This window comes from Diabrotica undecimpunctata, chromosome 2 (assembly GCF_040954645.1).
Source record: "Diabrotica undecimpunctata isolate CICGRU chromosome 2, icDiaUnde3, whole genome shotgun sequence".
NCBI lineage: Eukaryota > Metazoa > Arthropoda > Insecta > Coleoptera > Chrysomelidae > Diabrotica > Diabrotica undecimpunctata.
Window position 1 is genome coordinate 63,234,328 of NC_092804.1, and position 19,554 is coordinate 63,253,881.

Here is a 19,554-nt window from a genome sequence, read left to right on the forward strand (position 1 = left end):
TTGTCAACAAAAATGTTAGGAATATTCGGGATGAGATATATCTTTAATATTCATGGATGTGAATACTAGTGGAGCAGTGACTTTACCAAATAAATGTTTATACTGCTCATTAGAAGATGGTCCTTTCCCTTGGTAAAGGTCAATATTTACTAAATATCCATCTTTACTATTAAGGGGCCACATCTTGAAGCCGAATGTAATAGGCTTGTCTCTTGAAGCCGAATTTAATAGGCTTGTCTCTAATAATCTGTTTACAACCATGTTTTCCGAATTACTTAATTATTAATTCGTCATAATCGAGATTAGAGACAGGAACAAAATTTCCTATAAATTTTGACTGTAATAGATTTATAAAAGGTCCCACTTTGTATAGCTAGTCACGTTTGTCTAATTTTGTGTTGTCAGCACCGTGGATAAATTAAAAGATTTGTTTGAATCTATCTGGTCTCATGGCATTAAAGATGTATTCCTTAAATCTGCTTCAAAGTCCCAAAAATACTTTAAATCTTTGACTAGTAACCACTTACAATCAGTATTGCTATGAAGCATCTAATATAATCAGCTGATATAGGATCTAGCTGATTTTTGAACAAGGAATAATTTATTGTCTCATTTTCCAATAGTTCAACAATCTCTGAAGCAATAAATTTTTCAAACATGTTGATACAAGTATTTTTTTTAAGCATTCATTACCAAATTTAGGAAACATTCACGACTCCGAAATAACGAGATCTCTATTTACCCAAGTAATATTTTCTCTCAAATTAATTATCTTGGTCCACTTCGTGTACATCTAATGTTAGTATTTCTGTATTCACTAGCCTAACCTTTACATTTAAACAAAGTTAAGACCCAGTCAAGTTATCGATAATACCACCGTCTTGATCCCCAGAATCCTCGTCAGTCAGTTCGGCTGCCTCTGGACGTTCTATGAAAATTTCCTCTATGTCATCAACAAATGCCAGGTCAACGGCCTCTTGTAAAGAAAATCCTCGCTTATAAAGAAGTAAAACTTTAGATTGGTTAAAAAAATTAAACAATAAATACAAAGTTTATTTATAAATAAATTAATGAAAATAAATGGGCAATTACGTGCACATAAAAGCCTAGCTTTACATATATGTAACACCCAACTTTTGATCGGTATAAATCACCCAATATTTAAAAGTATGAGATTGTTTCTAAATTACATCAATATATAAATAAATTACTAACCAAATATAAAAAAAATTGTTATAGTAATTATTCTAAATACAATTTTAATGTACTTAGTTGAATTAAATAACAGGTTCCATTTTATAAAAAAGAATAGTATAAATTTGACACCTTGTTAGCACCAACTACGTTAACTGTACGTGTTAGTAGTTCTACAAAAAAATTCACAATAAATTAAATCTTGCACTAGATATATGTAACTCTAGGCACTAATAGGTTTATGGTCAAAACTTTAGGTACATAAGGGATAACACTTATTAAGTGCAAAAATTTTTTTAAGTTATACTTATATATGCGCGCTCGACGTTGGAAATTTGCATGGGACTGAATCGATGAAATCATTACATATGTAAGATATGAGTAAGAGAGAGACAGAAGATATATTTTCTCTCTCTTTCTCTATCGGGAATAAAAATGTTCCTTTTGTACAAATATTTAATATTATATATTATATATATATACATATATATATATATATATATATATATATATATATATATATATATATATATATATATATATATATATATATATATATATTATATAATATATAATATAATAAATATAATATATATTAATGTTATTATTTACGTGATATGATTTGTATTATTTATTAAATGTTCATACTTATTTTAGGCTTTTGTATTTCAAATAATAATTACAATAAATCACTGTATGACCGAGAACTGTCAATTTTGAAATAGGTTAGTGCCATGTCTAATTGGCAAATTTCTTGCGTGTTTGGTTTATACGCTGGTATATGTGAGTTCGAATCCCAATATGAATTTCCTTTTTTATTTTTGAAATATTTAAAAACCCCACGTTAGTCTTATTAAATATATACAATATACGCAAAAATGCTAAATTTTAAAATAAAATGAAAATTTACAACATAATTCAAGTTGTTGGTTTATTATTTTTATCTTCCACAAACATTTTTTGAAGTTATACTTCTATACGCGCGTTCGACGTTGGAAGTTTTGTGTGTATTCGTATATATTAAGTGAATCGGGAAAATCATTTCATATGTAAGATATAGGTAAGAGAGAGACAGAAGATATATTCTCTCTCTCTTTCTCTCTCTTCTTCTTCATGTGCCTTGTCCGTTCCGAGCGTTGGCAATCAACATGGCTATTCTGACTTTGTTTACGGCAGATCTGAATAGTTCAGCAGATGACAATCTGAACCATTGCCGCAAGTTTTGGAGCCACGAGTGTCTTCTCCTCCCTGGACCCCTTCTGCTGTCTATTTTCCCTTGAACGATCAGCTGTAGTACTCTATATTTATTATGTCTCATAACGTGACCCAAGTATTCCAACTTTCTTTTCTTTATACTTATTCCTACCTCGCTCTCTTTAATTATCCGGCATAGTACCTCTTCGTTGGTCACGTGCTCAGTACAGGATATACGTAATATACGTCGGTAAGCCCACATTTCGAAGGCCTCTACTTTTTTCATCAATGTTGCGGTCATTGTCCACGCCTCCATTCTATATAACAAAACCAGGAATACATAACATTTCAAAAGTCGAATTTTGAGAGGTAGGGTGAGGCTTTTAGAGGTGAAAATTTGCTTCATGCTAGTGAACGATGCTCTTGCCTTTTCTACTCTTATACGTATTTCCTTCGCTTGATCCCAATTTGAGTTAACTGTTGTTCCCAAGTAGATGTACGAATCCACGTGTTCAATTCTTTCATTGTCTAATATCAGTTGCTGTGGTGGTTGTTGGGTTTTGCTTACTAACATCCATTTGGATTTTGTGATATTTAGTCTGAGTCCGTATTTATCTTTCTCTCTCGAGAATAAAAATGTTCCTTTTGTAAACATATTTAATATTTATTAATATTATTTTTTTTTATTAATATTATTATAATGATAAATTAAACATATGCGTAAGTTATGTATATTGTCATTTTTAAATACTTATGAATGTTGCATTTTAATTTGTATTGTATTATAATATTGAATTATGTGGCAGTGTATTCGCTCCGTGCGTGACTGATGTGACATCTACCGCCTTCATCTGACAATTTTGGACCTCCCAATTTGAGGTTAAATATATGTTAAATAGATACGAAATTGAAGTATTTGACAAATAGTTTTTTAATTATAGAAATTGAGAAATTTTTTTGTAATTTTATGTATATATATTAATTATATTTTTTCAGTTTATGTACAAAATAAGTTTAGTATTAAAAACTGGGTTTCTAAAAATTCATGAACTTTATTTTTTCAACCCCAAACGGAAAAGAAAGAGAAAAATCTAGTACTGCCAAACCTAGTTTTTGCATGTGGAGGAGCATGTAATTAAAAACAATAATAGTAAAAATTATGATATAAAAGCTAAAGTCATCTGGCAGGCTGCAGTTAGCTTGAAGCCTTATGAAATATCATTTAAATTTTTCCTATTTGAATTGTATAACAATGAAATTATGTGATATTTACTTTTTCATATTAATAGCACGAATCCATATTTTTCTTTTCTCTAATTTATATGTAATCTTTGGAAACCTATAAAAGCTACATTCACTATTTTTGCTATTATTAGCACAAATAAATACGCATCATGTATTTGCACCCAATTTTGATAAAATTTATACGTAAAAAGATCGCAAAGGTCCAATTTTGTCATATTTCGCCGCTACGCACGCTGGCATCGTTTCAAGCTACCCCTACCATGGTCACGCACGGAGCGAATTGTATTGTATTTTTATATTAATAACAAAATTTACAATTAATTTTAATGCAGAGTATGTGTAAAAAATTTTTTTTTCAACTCCTTTTATACATATATGAAAATAAAAATATATATTTTCATTAAAATATTGATTCAATCCTTTATTTACTTACTATACTCCTATTACAGGTAAAATGTTTATTAGCAAACGATACACCATAATACCTGTATACCTAATTCTTTTTCTCTTTCTGCTATCTCTTACCTATAGCATTACATACGTAATGATTATGCAGATTGACTCCCATATAAATTTGCAACTACGAACGCGTGTATAGAATTATAACTTTTACCGGCAGTCCCACTGGACTGCCACACCCGTTTTTTTTCTGATCGAATATAATATTTATAGCCTATCACTTAGATAGATGACAATAGTTTAAGATGTTATGACCTATTTAAAATACTTAAACTGTTTCTGTTTTTTATAAAATAAAAAAATAATAAATAAATTAATTAATAATAAATTAATTTAAATGCTTAAAATCTCGAAACTACAAAATGTCACATAGTGAGTTTTACCTTTAAAACGACGATATATCCTCAAAATGTCTGTCATTATTTTAGTGATATATCCAAAAATAAAATTACCTTTAAAAATTAACAAAAAACTAATTTTAATAACTATTTAATGATTAATAAGCAGCATCTACAGAAACAGTATCATCATCAAGAAGCACTCCTCCAGCTGGTGGCCCATCTCCTTGTGGTACAGCTGGCAAATTTGAAATTGGTGGTTGAATTGGAATTTGTCCTTGAATAGGTACCGTCTCGTAGATTGGATATTGAAAAATAACTCCCGGATACTGTCCCAAAATAGGACTACCAATCCCTGGGTAGTAACTTCCCCCTATTATGGTTGGATAATTTAACGAACTAGAATAAATCGGTTGATAGTTGTATCTTAAACGAGAATTTCTAAGTAAAGACTGACTTGGAGTACTAATATAGTAAGTCAGTGGGGATCTCTGCTGTCTTCCTGGAGATGATATTGGTTTGCAAATGACTGTTTGCAATGAAGCAATTGCAACGACAAATAAGACCTAAAACAAAAAATAGGTTAATAAGCGACCAAGTTAGGATAGAATATACTAGAAGAACATTTATTACTATGAACTAACTGTTTGGTAATAAAACTTTGTTAAGATGGCTCTAAAATTTTTTTCTTCGTCATTTTACATTATTACATCTATGTTTTGGGATAATATTCGAAAGACAGGGACACATTTTTAATTTTTAACTTTTTGAATTTCAGAATGGAAAATCTTTTAAAATAGATTTTAAGCAATTTTTGGGTTCTTTAAATAATAAACACTTCTAATAATTTCTGATACTATCAACGCCACTTAAGTTGGCGAGGCGCACAAACCCAAAATTGAAGTCCGCTTGGGGTGGATTAGGTGGTTGTCATCAGTCTCCTCCCAGTAGTCAGGTGCGTAACACAAAAGTGAAGTGCGGCTGTTATTTTTCAGATTTCTTATTATTTTGGATAGTTAAGTGTGTTTGTGGCAGTTTCTTTAAATTATGGCGTTAGAAAGTAATAGAAAGACTAATTCTGTTATTAATGGACAATCTCGTGAGATCATATATAATGTGTTATTATTTCAAAAATTTTAAGCTTGAAGCAGATTCCTTGAAAACTGTGAAAGAAACAACAGCTAAAGCAACAGGTAAGTTTGTACAATAAATTAATTTTAATTCGCTATCAAATGAACTGAAAATAATCGAGAGTTTTTAACTTTGCCTTTATATTTTATTAGTCATATCTGCCTAATTCATTTTTTTTAGTTGTATAACGTACTTTTGTGGTTGTATCATATGGCATTCTTCTTTTTCATGTGCCGTGCCGAAAGACATTTTTTAACATACTTAAATTATTACACCTATTAGCACATGAATATATTGTGTACTGTCTTATGGTATGGCAGTAAATATAGACTTTTTTATACTTACATACTTGATAAAATAAATCACTGTAGTTACTTTTACAGGAATTTCCATCAGAACAATCGAAAGGATAACAAGAGAGGCAAAATGTTCTTTGAAAAATACCGACAGAGTCCAATTTGCCAGTCCAGGCAAAAAACGAGTAAGGAGATCAATCATAGATTTGACGGAATACCAAACAAGAGACATTCGCAGAATAATCTACGATTTTTATAAAACAGACAAATGTCGGGTTACGGTAAAAAAATTAAAACAAAAAATTCATAACGATTTGGATATAACAATTTCACAGACATCTCTAAGTCGACTTCTACGCAAAATGCAATTTCGTTGGAGGAGAACCAAAAACAACCGAAAATTACTTATAGAAAAAAGTTAAATACGAGCTTTGAGTATAAAATATCTCAAGCAAATCAAATATTTTCGTACTCAAAATAGGCCAATTGTGTATGTTGACGAAATTTACTTATACAGCGGTCATACTTTTACGAAGAACTGGACTGGCGAATCAACAAAGGGATTATTTTCTATAATTTCTAAAGGTCAACGAATAATAATAGTGCATGCCAGTGGAGACATGGGATTCATTAAGGATGGATTATTAATCTTCAAGTCAGGTACAAAATCAGGGGATTTCCACTCTGAAATGAATGCACATAATTATGGAAAGTGGTTACAAAAACGTTTAATACCTAATTTACCTAACTCGGTACTAGTTTTTGATAACGCATCTTATCATAGTATTCAGTTAGAGCGGGCGCCTACATCAAACTCAAAAAAAATTAAATGATAGAATGTTTAATACACAACAATATTCCATTTATACCCACCGCTTTAAAACCGGAATTATATGAAACCATTAAATATCATAAACCCCGTCATGTAAAATACAAGTTCGACGAAATTTTACGTGAGCATGGCCATATTCCTTTGCGTTTACCTCCGTACCATCCTGACCTAAACCCGATTGAACTTATATGAGCTACAGTCAAATAATGTAAGCCAGAAAAACGTTACATTTAAATTAGCTGACTTACAAGAACTATCTGAGGAAGAGTTCAATAAAATTGATGCAAATGAGTGGAGAAAATGATGTGACCATGTCATTAAGAAGGAAGATGAATACATAGATAGCGAAATAGTGGTTGATAACGCCATGGAAATAGCTCCTAATATTATAAATATTAACAGCGAATCTTCCAGTACAGAGTTTTCTTTTGATGATAAAGATGAAGAAAATTAACCATTAGAAAATTATTTTCAATTACTATTTTTCTACACTTGATACTCGTTTTAGTGTTATAATCAAACCAAAATATCAAAATTAAATAATTACTGTGTTACATTTATTTATACAATACCCTCCATTTAATATGAAAGACAATATCAACGTAATTTTATTTGTTAATTAAATACAGTCATAATTATTATTGTGTTTGTATGTTAAATTAAAGAGATATTATAAACCAGTGGCTTTCTATTTAAATTGACTAAAAAAATAATAACAATTTCATCTTTCTAATGATATATTAAAGCTTGCGAAAAAATATTACTATTTTTTTAATTGTCTAATAATTATTTGAACTATACCGTTACGCCACTGAAACTACTTATCAGAAATAGTAAACCAATAGGAGAATCATGGGGCGTAAACATAATCTATTTCTCAGAGAAGTTCTGCGTAATCCGTCGCCAAGTTAACTGGTGTTTGCTGTACACACATATTGACAATTCAGATATAATACAGTTATAAATTTTAAAATAGAGTTTAAAAGACCATTTACAAAGTTCTTAAATGAATATAAACCCAGTTTAAAAAAATATATCAACTCTTATTAATAGAATCTGATTTTATTTTTTTAGTTTCACGGTTTAAACATTTGGAATACCATACAGTTTAAAGTTTTTGGCAGTTGCCACACATTATCTTATTACAGTAGTAGTGCCACCGCGACAACAAGCGGTAGTTGGAGGTATGATTTTCTTTACAAAATATTTGAAATTTTTTTTCGCTTTTGGATAGTAACAGTGGTAGTTGTTAGTAAAACCGGTGATGCTGGGTGTAGTACCAGATTTACTACACCCTAGTATAGTGTGTGTAGTACTGAGTCTATTTCCAGTTACTTCTTTATATTCCATGTATTTATTACTTCTAAGCCCAGAATGTTATTAAACAACTGCATAGGCATCTTGAAGCAACGTTTGAAGTATAAAGCCGCGCCATTTGGTTCACTACATTAACCCCATATTTGGTTTTATTATAAAAACTTACTGGTTCAATATGTTTTTTTTTTCATCGACAGCAACATCCACTAATTGATGTAACGAACAAAAGCACACGTTTGTACTCTTTCCTTGGTATGTAGTAAGTGATATTTTTTAGTCGCTCTGAAATATATAGGTAACATAAAATTCTATATTTTCACGCTTTACGCTTAGAGGAACTTCCTTTCTGTTGCGGTTTAAAGTACCTACAAGACTTGTTGATTACTTTTGCAATGCCTTGGCCAATTTAATCGAGTTGAAGTATTTATTTGTCGTAAATTTTTGCCCTGTCCTAACAACATGTTCACTAACAAAGTATCTTTATTGCGTAGATAAGTAGTACCACTCTGAGGGTAACCACCCTGAGGTAAGTAAAACACAGTTCGGTTTTAGATGCGGTTTTGGAACTCGAGAGCCGCTCTTTGCAATACAAGTCTTGATTCAAAAATGTCTGGATCAACAGAAAGATGTCTACGCCTGTTTTATCGACTATGAGAAAGCATTCGATACTATCAAATATGACAAACTCATAGAACTATTATATCTTACTGGACTTGACACCCAGAAGGACATCCAGATTATAAAAAATCTATACTGGAATCAAACAGCTCACATAAAGAGTAGACATATGGTGAGTGAAAACGTAACTATTTCGAGAGGGGTTAGACAGGGCTGTATTCTTTCTCCACTGCTTTTCAACCTGTACACGCAACAAATACTTCTAGAAGCGCTGGAAGAGTACAACCAGGGCATTAAGATTAATGGCGTACCAATAAGTAATTTTCGATATGCAGATAATACTGTTATACTGGCCGATAACATCGAAGATTTACAGATGATGCTAAATAGAGTAAATACAACTGGCAACCGATTTGGACTGAAGATCAATAGAAAGAAAACTAAATTTATGGTGATCAGTAAAAAGAACATTCAACATATAGACCTGAATATTGAAGACGAACGTATTGAAAAAGTACTTCTTCTTCTTCAGCCTTAAGTAATTCAACTTTGGACATAGGCCTCCCCCAAATCAATTCAGTGTCTTCTATTTTCCGCCACTTACTTTCAGTTGTGTCCTTCGATCTTCTTAATGTCATTTAAAGAGTACACTGATTTAAATATCTGGGATATACAGTAAATGAATAGTGGGACCCAGACGTAGAGATTAAGATCCGAATTGAAATAGCAAGCTCCAAATTTATCAAAATGAGAAAGCTCTTAAGTAACCGCCACCTAAGCGTTAACCTCCGATGGCACGTACTCTCTACGCTACTTTACGGAGTTGAAGGGTGGACGTTAACAGCAGTAACTATAAAAAAGTTAGCGGCTCTAGAAATGTGACTGTATCGACGCGTACTGAGAATACCTTGGACAGACAGAGTGACCAACACAGGTATTAAGACGAATGGGTAAAGAGGTGGAATTGTTAACAACTGTTAAAAGGAGAAAAGCATCATACCTGGGCCATGTGTTCCGTAATGATAAGTACAGTCTGCTACAGCTTATCGTGGAAGGCAAGATTGAAGGTAGAAGAGGTTTGGCAGAAAGAAGAAATCCTGGCTGAGAAACTTGAGAGAATGGTTTCAAATACCAGAAGCTGCGAACATAATACATGCGGCACAAAACAGATAAACCTATCGTTTGATGGTCGCCAACCTTCAGTAGAAGATGGCACATAAAGAAGAGGGTAACCATTTACAATATATTTTAATTTTACTCAAGCCAGATGCCCAAATTTCATAGCCTTTTCCATCTTATTTGATAATATGTACTCTGCAAACAGACACCTGGATTTAGAAGGTAGAAGCATGGACCCTAATAAAAGAATTAGTAAAAACTCTCTGCCTTAAAAATGTGGATACATAGAAGAATTCTTCAAATACCCTAGCAGTCCATATAACAGGAGTATACTGGAAATCTTTATAAACAACAGGTTATGATGTTTACAGGGAAAAAAACGTAATTACTTCGGTAATGTGATAAGACACAGTAAATATTGCCTCGAGCAAGTTATTCTCTAGGGAAAAGTGGATCCGAACAAGAGAGAGCTGGATAGGAGAAGAAAACTTTGGATGCAAAACCTCGAATTATTCTTCTCTAATTTTGTTACGCATTCATCTTTCTTTTCGTCTCGTTCTATAATGGTAGTAACTAAATTGCCTCGCGAAATATGACTATCGGTTTTGTCTTCTAAAGTAGAAGCAAATGCTTTATCTAACAGTTTGGTCTTGGTAATCGTAATGTTCTGTATACTTTATCTTACGGTATCTAACTTATTAAGATGTCTACGGCTAAGTTCTCTAAAACTTTACCAGTAAGCTAATGGTACAAAACGAGTAACATTTGCTACAAATTTCTGAAGTTTCTTAGTTAACCTCTAGATTGTACCTAACATTTAAGGTTTGTGTACTTTATTTGGAGAGGCATCTCCATAGCGTTTTTCCCATAGACTGAATAAAGTTTGATACCAGGTTCTAGGGTTTTAATAATTGGGTAGTGATACATCTCAAATTGCCCCTCCTACTCAACAGTCAACCTCACCTTTACGTTGGTGAACCCTGTTATCAGAAACGAGGCTCTGATAACCGAGTATCAGCGGAATAACTGTAACAGCTGGAAGTAACTTATTGTAATTCCATTAGAAGTGAGTGATACCGACCCGTCTTCCCAAGGGGTATTAACTGAACTGAGTAATCCGCTTAACCTTGGTTGCTATGGTCAACATCATACATTCTTCTACCCCACCACCTATCTGGCTAGCTTGGTAAGATATGGCCGTAAACTCTAAAAAAAATGAAAAATGTCGATTTTAACAGAGACATGGAAGGTACCCCAGGTAAGTAGGAATTTTATTCTCCAATCCCACACCGAAGCAACGGTCTACCTTAAGGAATCTGGGAAAAGGAAAGGCGATATTGAAGAAGCAGAAGAACAACAAACAACTCCATACAGCAACATGCAGCTTACGTTCCATGGCAAAAGATAAAAAAGACTGCAAACTAGAAGAAGAATTGAGGAAGATGAACTGGTACGTAATGGGACTATCAGAAGTTAAAAGAAAAGGTGAAGGGTATGTGGACTTTGGATTTAGGCAACAAGCTCTATAGACTATAAGCCCATGGGAGATTAGACCAAGCATGAATTACATATAAATTAATACTTAAATATGTAATAACAACTTTTGAAAATATGCCGCCAGTTCTAATCCGTACACAAACTTGGAAGTTTAAATTAAGGATTACGCCTTAGATTTCTCACGGAGTGATTTTCTACGGAGTTGCAAAATAAATATTTTATATACAGATTCAAAACTTTGTGCATGAATGCCACACTATGTCAAGTTACCGAAAATGGGGAAAAAAGTTTTCCGAAAATAAAAAATTGTTCCTGCTCCTGGTACGAATATTTTGTATGGTATTAAGTCGCAGGTAATTATTTTTGTATTACCTACCCAAGTTATTAATACCATACAAAAGTAATTTGCCAAATAAACTTTTACCCCCTTAAGTGAAAAGAATGATATAGATACGGTGAAGTAGGTTTCTTAATCAACAAAAAAAATAACAAACTCAAATAATTCATAGCATGTTTTTAACCCAACACGTATCTTAACAGGACGCATTAAATCTTTGGCAGTTATTTTGACAGCGTTCCAAAGAATATACTAATATTCAAGGAGAAACTATAGCTTTATGATAATATGAATTGAAATGTAAAATGAAAAAGACAGAAAAGATTTGATTTCACGTTCAAAGCGTCTATGTATCTATTGATACGTATTTCGACTTAATAAGTCTCATCAGAATAGTTATTCATAGCCGTTCTTAACGTGAAAAATAATCTTCTCTGTCTTATAAGGAAGCAATAATAACATGGCTTCGTTATGGACGCAATAGCGACATCTGATAGAAAAATCGGTAAGATAGTTTCGAAACAAATTCAGATTTCTGCTTTAATCTGGAGCCTTCTAAAAATTGCAAGGCATGGCCAGACGATGATAAAGATGTTAATAGAGACATGGGGAATCTAAAATTTGCATTCCACGACATGTCTATTTATCTAAGCAGAAATCCTTAACGAATTTTTTTCTCGTACTCATACAGAGTAGATCCGAATAAAATGAAAACGACAGAAAAGATTTGATTTCACGTTCAAAGCGTCTATGTATCTATTGATACGTATTTCGACTTAATAAGTCTCATCAGAATAGTTATTCATAGCCGTTCTTAACGTGAAAAATAATCTTCTTTGTCTTATAAGGAAGCAACAATAACATGGCTTCGTTATGGACGCAATAGCGACATCTGATAGAAAAATCGGTAAGATAGTTTCGAAACAAATTCAGATTTCTGCTTTAATCTGAAGCTTTCTAAAAATTGCAAGGCATGGCCAGACGATGATAAAGATGTTAATAGAGACATGGGGAATCTAAAATTTGCATTCCGCGACATGTCTATTCATCTAAGCAGAAATCCTTAACGAACTTGTTTCTCGTACTCATACAGAGTAGATCCGAATAAAATGAAAAAGACAGAAAAGATTTGATTTCACGTTCAAAGCGTCTATGTATCTATTGATACGTATTTCGACTTAATAAGTCTCATCAGAATAGTTATTCATAGCCGTTCTTAACGTGAAAAATAATCTTCTCTGTCTTATAAGGAAGCAACAATAACATGGCTTCGTTATCGACGCAATAGCGACATCTGATAGAAAAATCGGTAAGATAGTTTCGAAACAAATTCAGATTTCTGCTTTAATCTGGAGCCTTCTAAAAATTGCAAGGCATGGCCAGACGATGATAAAGATGTTAATAGAGACATGGGGAATCTAAAATTTGCATTCCACGACATGTCTATTCATCTAAGCAGAAGTCCTTAACGAATTTGTTTCTCGTACTCATACAGAGTAGATCCGATTAAAATGAAAAAGACAGAAAAGATTTTATTTCACGTTCAAAGCGTCTATGTATCTATTGATACGTATTTCGACTTAATAAGTCTCATCAGAATAGTTATTCATAGCCGTTCTTAATGTGAAAAATAATCTTCTCTGTCTTATAAGGAAGCAACAATAACATGGCTTCGTTATGGACGCAATAGCGACATCTGATAGAAAAATCGGTAAGATAGTTTCGAAACAAATTCAGATTTCTGCTTTAATCTGGAGCCTTCTAAAAATTGCAAGGCATGGCCAGACGATGATAAAGATGTTAATAGAGACATGGGGAATCTAAAATTTGCATTCCACGACATGTCTATTCATCTAAGCAGAAGTCCTTAACGAATTTGTTTCTCGTACTTGTTATGTATGGTTTTCATGTACGGATATACTTGGCAACGTTGCACTTGGCAAACGGAACCTTAAGTGACAGCAGTGACATGACAACCACACATGACAATAGATTTAGGTCATCGACTACATGTGAACTGAATTAAGGTTAAGTTATACAATTCTTATAAAGCTTAATAAATTAATAAAACCTATCGTAAGTAGCTTTATGTTATGTCCAACAGTCCTAAAGAGGAATACATTACATGGTGGCAGCGGAAAAGTGACGATAGGTTAAGTTGTGTTAAAAGCCGGTGCATGTGACAAAAGCCTATAAAAAATATATGTAAGTAAAGGAGCTATACTGTGCTCGAATCAATATGACAGATACTTGTAAAGGCTTAGAACCGTTTAGTTTCCAAGGAAATAATATTTCTCACGAGTGGAAATTTTGGAAGCAAAAGTTCCAGTTATTTTTAACAGCCTCCGGCAAAAGTGAAAAACCAGACCACATAAAAATCGCTATTCTCCTAAATCAGCTGGGAGATGAAGGGCTAAAGATATTCAATACCTTCGAGTATGAAAATGTTGGAGATGATCAGAAGTACAATGTTGTTTTGTGTAAGTTTGATACATACTGCAGCCCTCTTAAGAATTTAATTTATGAACATTTTAAATTCTTTAAAAGAGATCAATTACAAAATGAAAGTATCGATCAGTTTGTAACTGCCTTGAAACAATTGGCATCAACATGTGAGTTTAAAGAAAAGGATACTTTAATTTTGGACAGGATTGTTTTGGGTACACATGATCTACGAATTCAAGAAAAATTATTACAATGTGCTGATTTAAAACTAGCACAAGCTATAGACATCTGTAGGGCTATGGAAAATAGTGCTGTTACTCAACGTGAAATATCCAAAGAAAGTGAAAGTGTTAGTGTTGTGAAGAAAAGAAATGAAGAAAACAGACCTGGATCTACAGGACAGTCAAGGTATGGTTCAAAGTATGAGAAGGAGCAGTCTACAAGCCACAAAGTTACTGACAAAAATACAGGTAACCATTATATTCAGTGTTATAAATGTGGACTTCAGCATATTAGGGGTAAGTGTCCTGCATTTTTCAGATATTGTTCTTTGTGTAACAAAAAAGGACACTACCGTAAATTTTGTCCTGATAATAACAACAAAGTCCATGAAATCAATGATAACGATAGTAGTTGTAGCAATTCTGACACTGATTTAACTGATGAACAGGTACTAGTGTGGACTGTTAATGAAATTAATCCGAACTCTTCAGAATGGTTCCAAAAAATCATTATTAATGGTAAAGAGAGTATTTTAAAAGTTGATACTGGAAGTGAAGTCAATATATTGAACAGTAGTGATTTTAAAAATTTAAATATTGATTATAAAATGCTTGAAAATACTAATAGTTCATTATCTAGCTATACTGGACATGTTATTAATGTTGTTGGTAAAATTTATATACCTTGCTCTTTCAAGAAAATATTTAAAGATTGTCTGTTCTATATTTTAGATAATGATAAACAAAAATCTCTATTAGGCCTAAAGGCAGCAAGAGACTTTCAAATTGTTTGTGATCAGCCTAGTGTTAGTATGATAGATAATGAAACAAATCATATTATAAATAGTTATAAGAGCATTTTTTCAGGTGTAGGAAAGGTCAACAGGTATTTTAATATAACTTTATCTAGTGATGCAGTGCCATTCATAAGTGGGACACGAAAAATTCCACTGGCTATAAGGAGCCAAGTTAAAGATAAACTTGATGATATGGTACGTAAAAACCTTATTGTACCAGTTAGTGAACCCACAGAATGGCAAAATCCTATTGTAGTTGTTCCGAAAAATAAGGGATCTGATATTAGAATATGTATGGATCCTGTGTATCTAAATAAATATGTTAAAAGAGAAAGGTTTCCAATTCCTACTCAAGATAATTTATTTGCTAAGCTTTCAGGGGCTAATTATTTCACATTATTAGATGCGTCATCTGCTTTTCTTCAGTTGCCTTTGAATTATGAAAGTTCACTTTTATGTACTTTTACTACACCTTTTGGTCGTTATAGATATCTGAGATTACCATATGGCCTTACCTGTGCACCTGAAATTTTTCAAAAATATATGTCTGAACTTTTAGATAGTATATCAGGAACAATAACATATTTTGATGATATTTTGGTTTTTGGATGTTCTAAAAATGAACATGATAAAAATTTGAAATGTGTTTTAGAAAAAATTAAACAGAGTGGCTTAACTTTGAATTTAGGAAAATCTAAATTTTGTCAAACAAAAGTGAAATTTTTAGGTCATCAGATTAGTAATATTGGCATTTCACCTGATCATGATAAAACAGAAGCTATTACAAAAATGACACCACCAAGTAATAAAAAAGAATTACAACGTTTTTTGGGAACCATAGTATATCTTGCAAAATTTATACCAAACCTGTCAGAACACACTAGTCCTCTAAGATGTTTACTTTCTAGTAAAAATGAGTGGCATTGGGGACATAATGAACAGGCATGTTTTGATAAACTAAAGAATCTTGTGGCGTCAGCCACTACTTTGCATTATTTTAATCCTGACAAAAAGACCATACTCTCTGTTGATGCCAGCCCATATGGTTTGGGGGCCATGGTCTCGCAAGATGGGTTTCCAATTGAATTTGCATCAGTGTCATTAACTCCAACCCAAAGGAGGTATAACCACATTGAAAAGGAGCTTCTTGGTATAGTGTATGGATGTGAAAGATTTTCATTCTATCTTTATGGCATAGATTTTGAAATAGAGACAGACCACAGACCTCTTTTAGGTTTGTTAAAAAAACCTTTAGATGAAATGTCACCTAGGATCCAAAGACTGGCAATGCAATTAATGAGATATAAATTTTCACTCAAATATGTTCCTGGTAAAAATCTCAAAGTTCCTGACAATTTAAGTAGAGATCCTTTGAATAAAACCATAAATACTAATTTTATAGATGATGAAAATAATTTAAAAGTGTATTCTATTGTAGCAACATCAAAAGAAAATGAAAAAAGATTGCAAAATGCAATTGATACTGACCCATCTTTACAAAAAGTTAAATATTATGTTTTAAATGGGTGGCCTGAGCATAAAAGCTCTGTACCTTCTGAGGTGAAAAAATTCTGGTCTGACAGACATGATATATATTTATTAAAGAATGTATTATTTTATAAAAAAAGGTTAATTATTCCTGAAGAATTGAAGGGTGAATTTCTTGATGTTATACATCAGTCTCATCAGGGTGTAGTATCATGTAAGAAGAAGGCTCAAGAAGCAATTTATTATCCGGGATTGATGAAGGATATAGAAAACATTGTTCTGAACTGTCTGACTTGTCAAATGAGCTATAAGAGCAACAATAGGGAGCCATTAAAATCACATGATGTACCTGAAATACCTTGGCAAAAAATTGGTATTGATTTCATGACAGTAGCCTCACAAGATTTTTTAGTTGTGGTTGATTATTTTTCGAAGTTTGCAATTGTTAATAAACTAATGAACAAAACGGCTAGCAGTGTTGTAACACAATTAAAAAATTTGTTTGCTATTAATGGACTGCCTTGTGAAATATTTTCTGATAATGGTCCTCCATTCAGCTCTCATGAATTTTTAAATTTTGTCCGTATATATAATATTGAAGTAACAACATCAAGTCCACAATATCCTCGTAGCAATGGCATGGTGGAAAGAACAATACAAACAATAAAAAACTTGTTTTTAAAATCTGTACAAACTAAGAAAGATCCATTTCTAGCTGTATTAGATTATAATACAACTCCAAAACAAAATTTACCTGCTCCTTGTGTGTTGCTAACTGGAAGAAATTTCAGAACCAACTTACCAGTCAGTATGGAATTTCTAAAGCCCAGACATTCTAATAAAAGATATTTTACACAATTGAGAGAAAATCAAAGAAAACAAAAACACTATTATGACAAAGGAACAAATAGGTTACCAGAATTAAAATCAGGACAACAAATTTTACTTCAAGAAAAGAAAAGGAAATGGAACCCTGGAGTGGTTATGGCAAAGAAAGGATCAAGGGATTACATGGTTAAAGTAAATGATACTGCTTATAGACGTAATAGACACTATCTTAGACCTGTACGGTCAGAAGCACAGCAACATGCAAATGCAAATTGTGAGCAAGCATATGTGAAAACTAGTCATGAAAATGATATTGTGACTACTGGAAGGACAAGTATGGGAAATATGAGAGCAGTTCTTTGTCCTGATGTACCTGATGATACAAGGGACTGTAAAACAAATAACACTATCAAAGATATTGATGTACCTTCAACATCTAATAGAACATCACCCATCAATGACATTAATGTACCTTCTACATCATACAGTACTTCACCTGGTTTGAAAACCTCCAGAAGTGGTAGAGTCATTCGCCCTCCTGATAGATTTACCTATTGATATATTTGTGAATTATTGTTATGTATGTACTTATGATATATTATGTGAATTAATTTTTGTTTATTTTGTTTTTATTAAAGGGGACGTGTTATGTATGGTTTTCATGTACGGATATACTTGGCAACGTTGCACTTGGCAAACGGAACCTTAAGTGACAGCAGTGACATGACAACCACACATGACAATAGATTTAGGTCATCGACTACATGTGAACTGAATTAAGGTTAAGTTATACAATTCTTATAAAGCTTAATAAATTAATAAAACCTATCGTAAGTAGCTTTATGTTATGTCCAACAGTCCTAAAGAGGAATACATTACAGTACTCATACAGAGTAGATCCGATTAAAATGAAAAAGACAGAAAAGATTTTATTTCACGTTCAAAGCGTCTATGTATCTATTGATACGTATTTCGACTTAATAAGTCTCATCAGAATAGTTATTCATAGCCGTTCTTAATGTGAAAAATAATCTTCTCTGTCTTATAAGGAAGCAACAATAACATGGCTTCGTTATGGACGCAATAGCGACATCTGATAGAAAAATCAGTAAGACAGTTTCGAAACAAATTCAGATTTCTGCTTTAATCTGGAGCCTTCTAAAAATTGCAAGGCATGGCCAGACGATGATAAAGATGTTAATAGAGACATGGGGAATCTAAAATTTGCATTCCACGACATGTCTATTCATCTAAGCAGAAATCCTTAACGAATTTGTTTCTCGTACTCATACAGAGTAGATCCGAATAAAATGAAAAAGACAGAAAAGATTTGATTTCACTCTGTATGAGTACGAGAAACAAATTCGTTAAGGATTTCTGCTTAGATGAATAGACATGTCGTGGAATGCAAATTTTAGATTCCCCATGTCTCTATTAACATCTTTATCATCGTCTGGCCATGCCTTGCAATTTTTAGAAGGCTCCAGATTAAAGCAGAAATCTGAATTTGTTTCGAAACTATCTAACCGATTTTTCTATAAGATGTCGCTATTGCGTCCATAACGAAGCCATGTTATTGTTGCTTCCTTATAAGACAGAGAAGATTATTTTTCAAGTTAAGAACGGCTATGAATAACTATTCTGATGAGACTTATTAAGTCGAAATACGTATCAATAGATACATAGACTTGACTGAATTTGTTTCGAAACTATCTTACCGACTTTATGATAATGTTGATTTTTTTATATAAAAACTAGCTATAGTATACTAGAACTTAGTATTTTAATAGTTTACTAGCGGACCAACTCGACATCGAGTTTTTTAAATGAAATTTTTATTTTGCGAGAAAAATATACAATATATACAATGACCGGAAGTAAAAATATTTTTATCAATAACTCAAAAACTATAAATGATAATTTCGTGAACTTACGTTTTTGAACTCTACGTTGAATTCTCTATTGATTTGACTAATAAAAACGAAACCGGAAGTCGACCTCAAAACCGGAATGCAATTTTTAGTTCATCAAATATCGACATGGATATCATTTAGCAGTTAATTGTGCATGCTGATCACGAATCCGGTGTCAGATTTGCTCTATCTTGACGTTTTATGCGCGTTTCGGGTCACTTTCGGTGTCGGATCGCAACCGGAAGTACATATTTAGATTCATCTCGACGAGACCTTTCGATCCAT

General features: G+C 32.5%; 1 protein-coding gene across 1 annotated transcript in view; it reads right to left on the bottom strand.

The window, feature by feature from the left end:
- Positions 1-4,565: 4,565 nt before the first annotated feature.
- LOC140434631 (uncharacterized) overlaps positions 4,566-19,554 on the bottom strand; it is a 48,996-nt gene continuing 34,007 nt past the window's right edge. Inside the window, exon 2 of the mRNA XM_072523037.1 lies at positions 4,566-4,996. Coding sequence (XP_072379138.1) covers positions 4,589-4,996 — 408 coding nt within the window. The 3' untranslated portion in view covers positions 4,566-4,588. The remainder of the gene's footprint in view (positions 4,997-19,554) is intronic.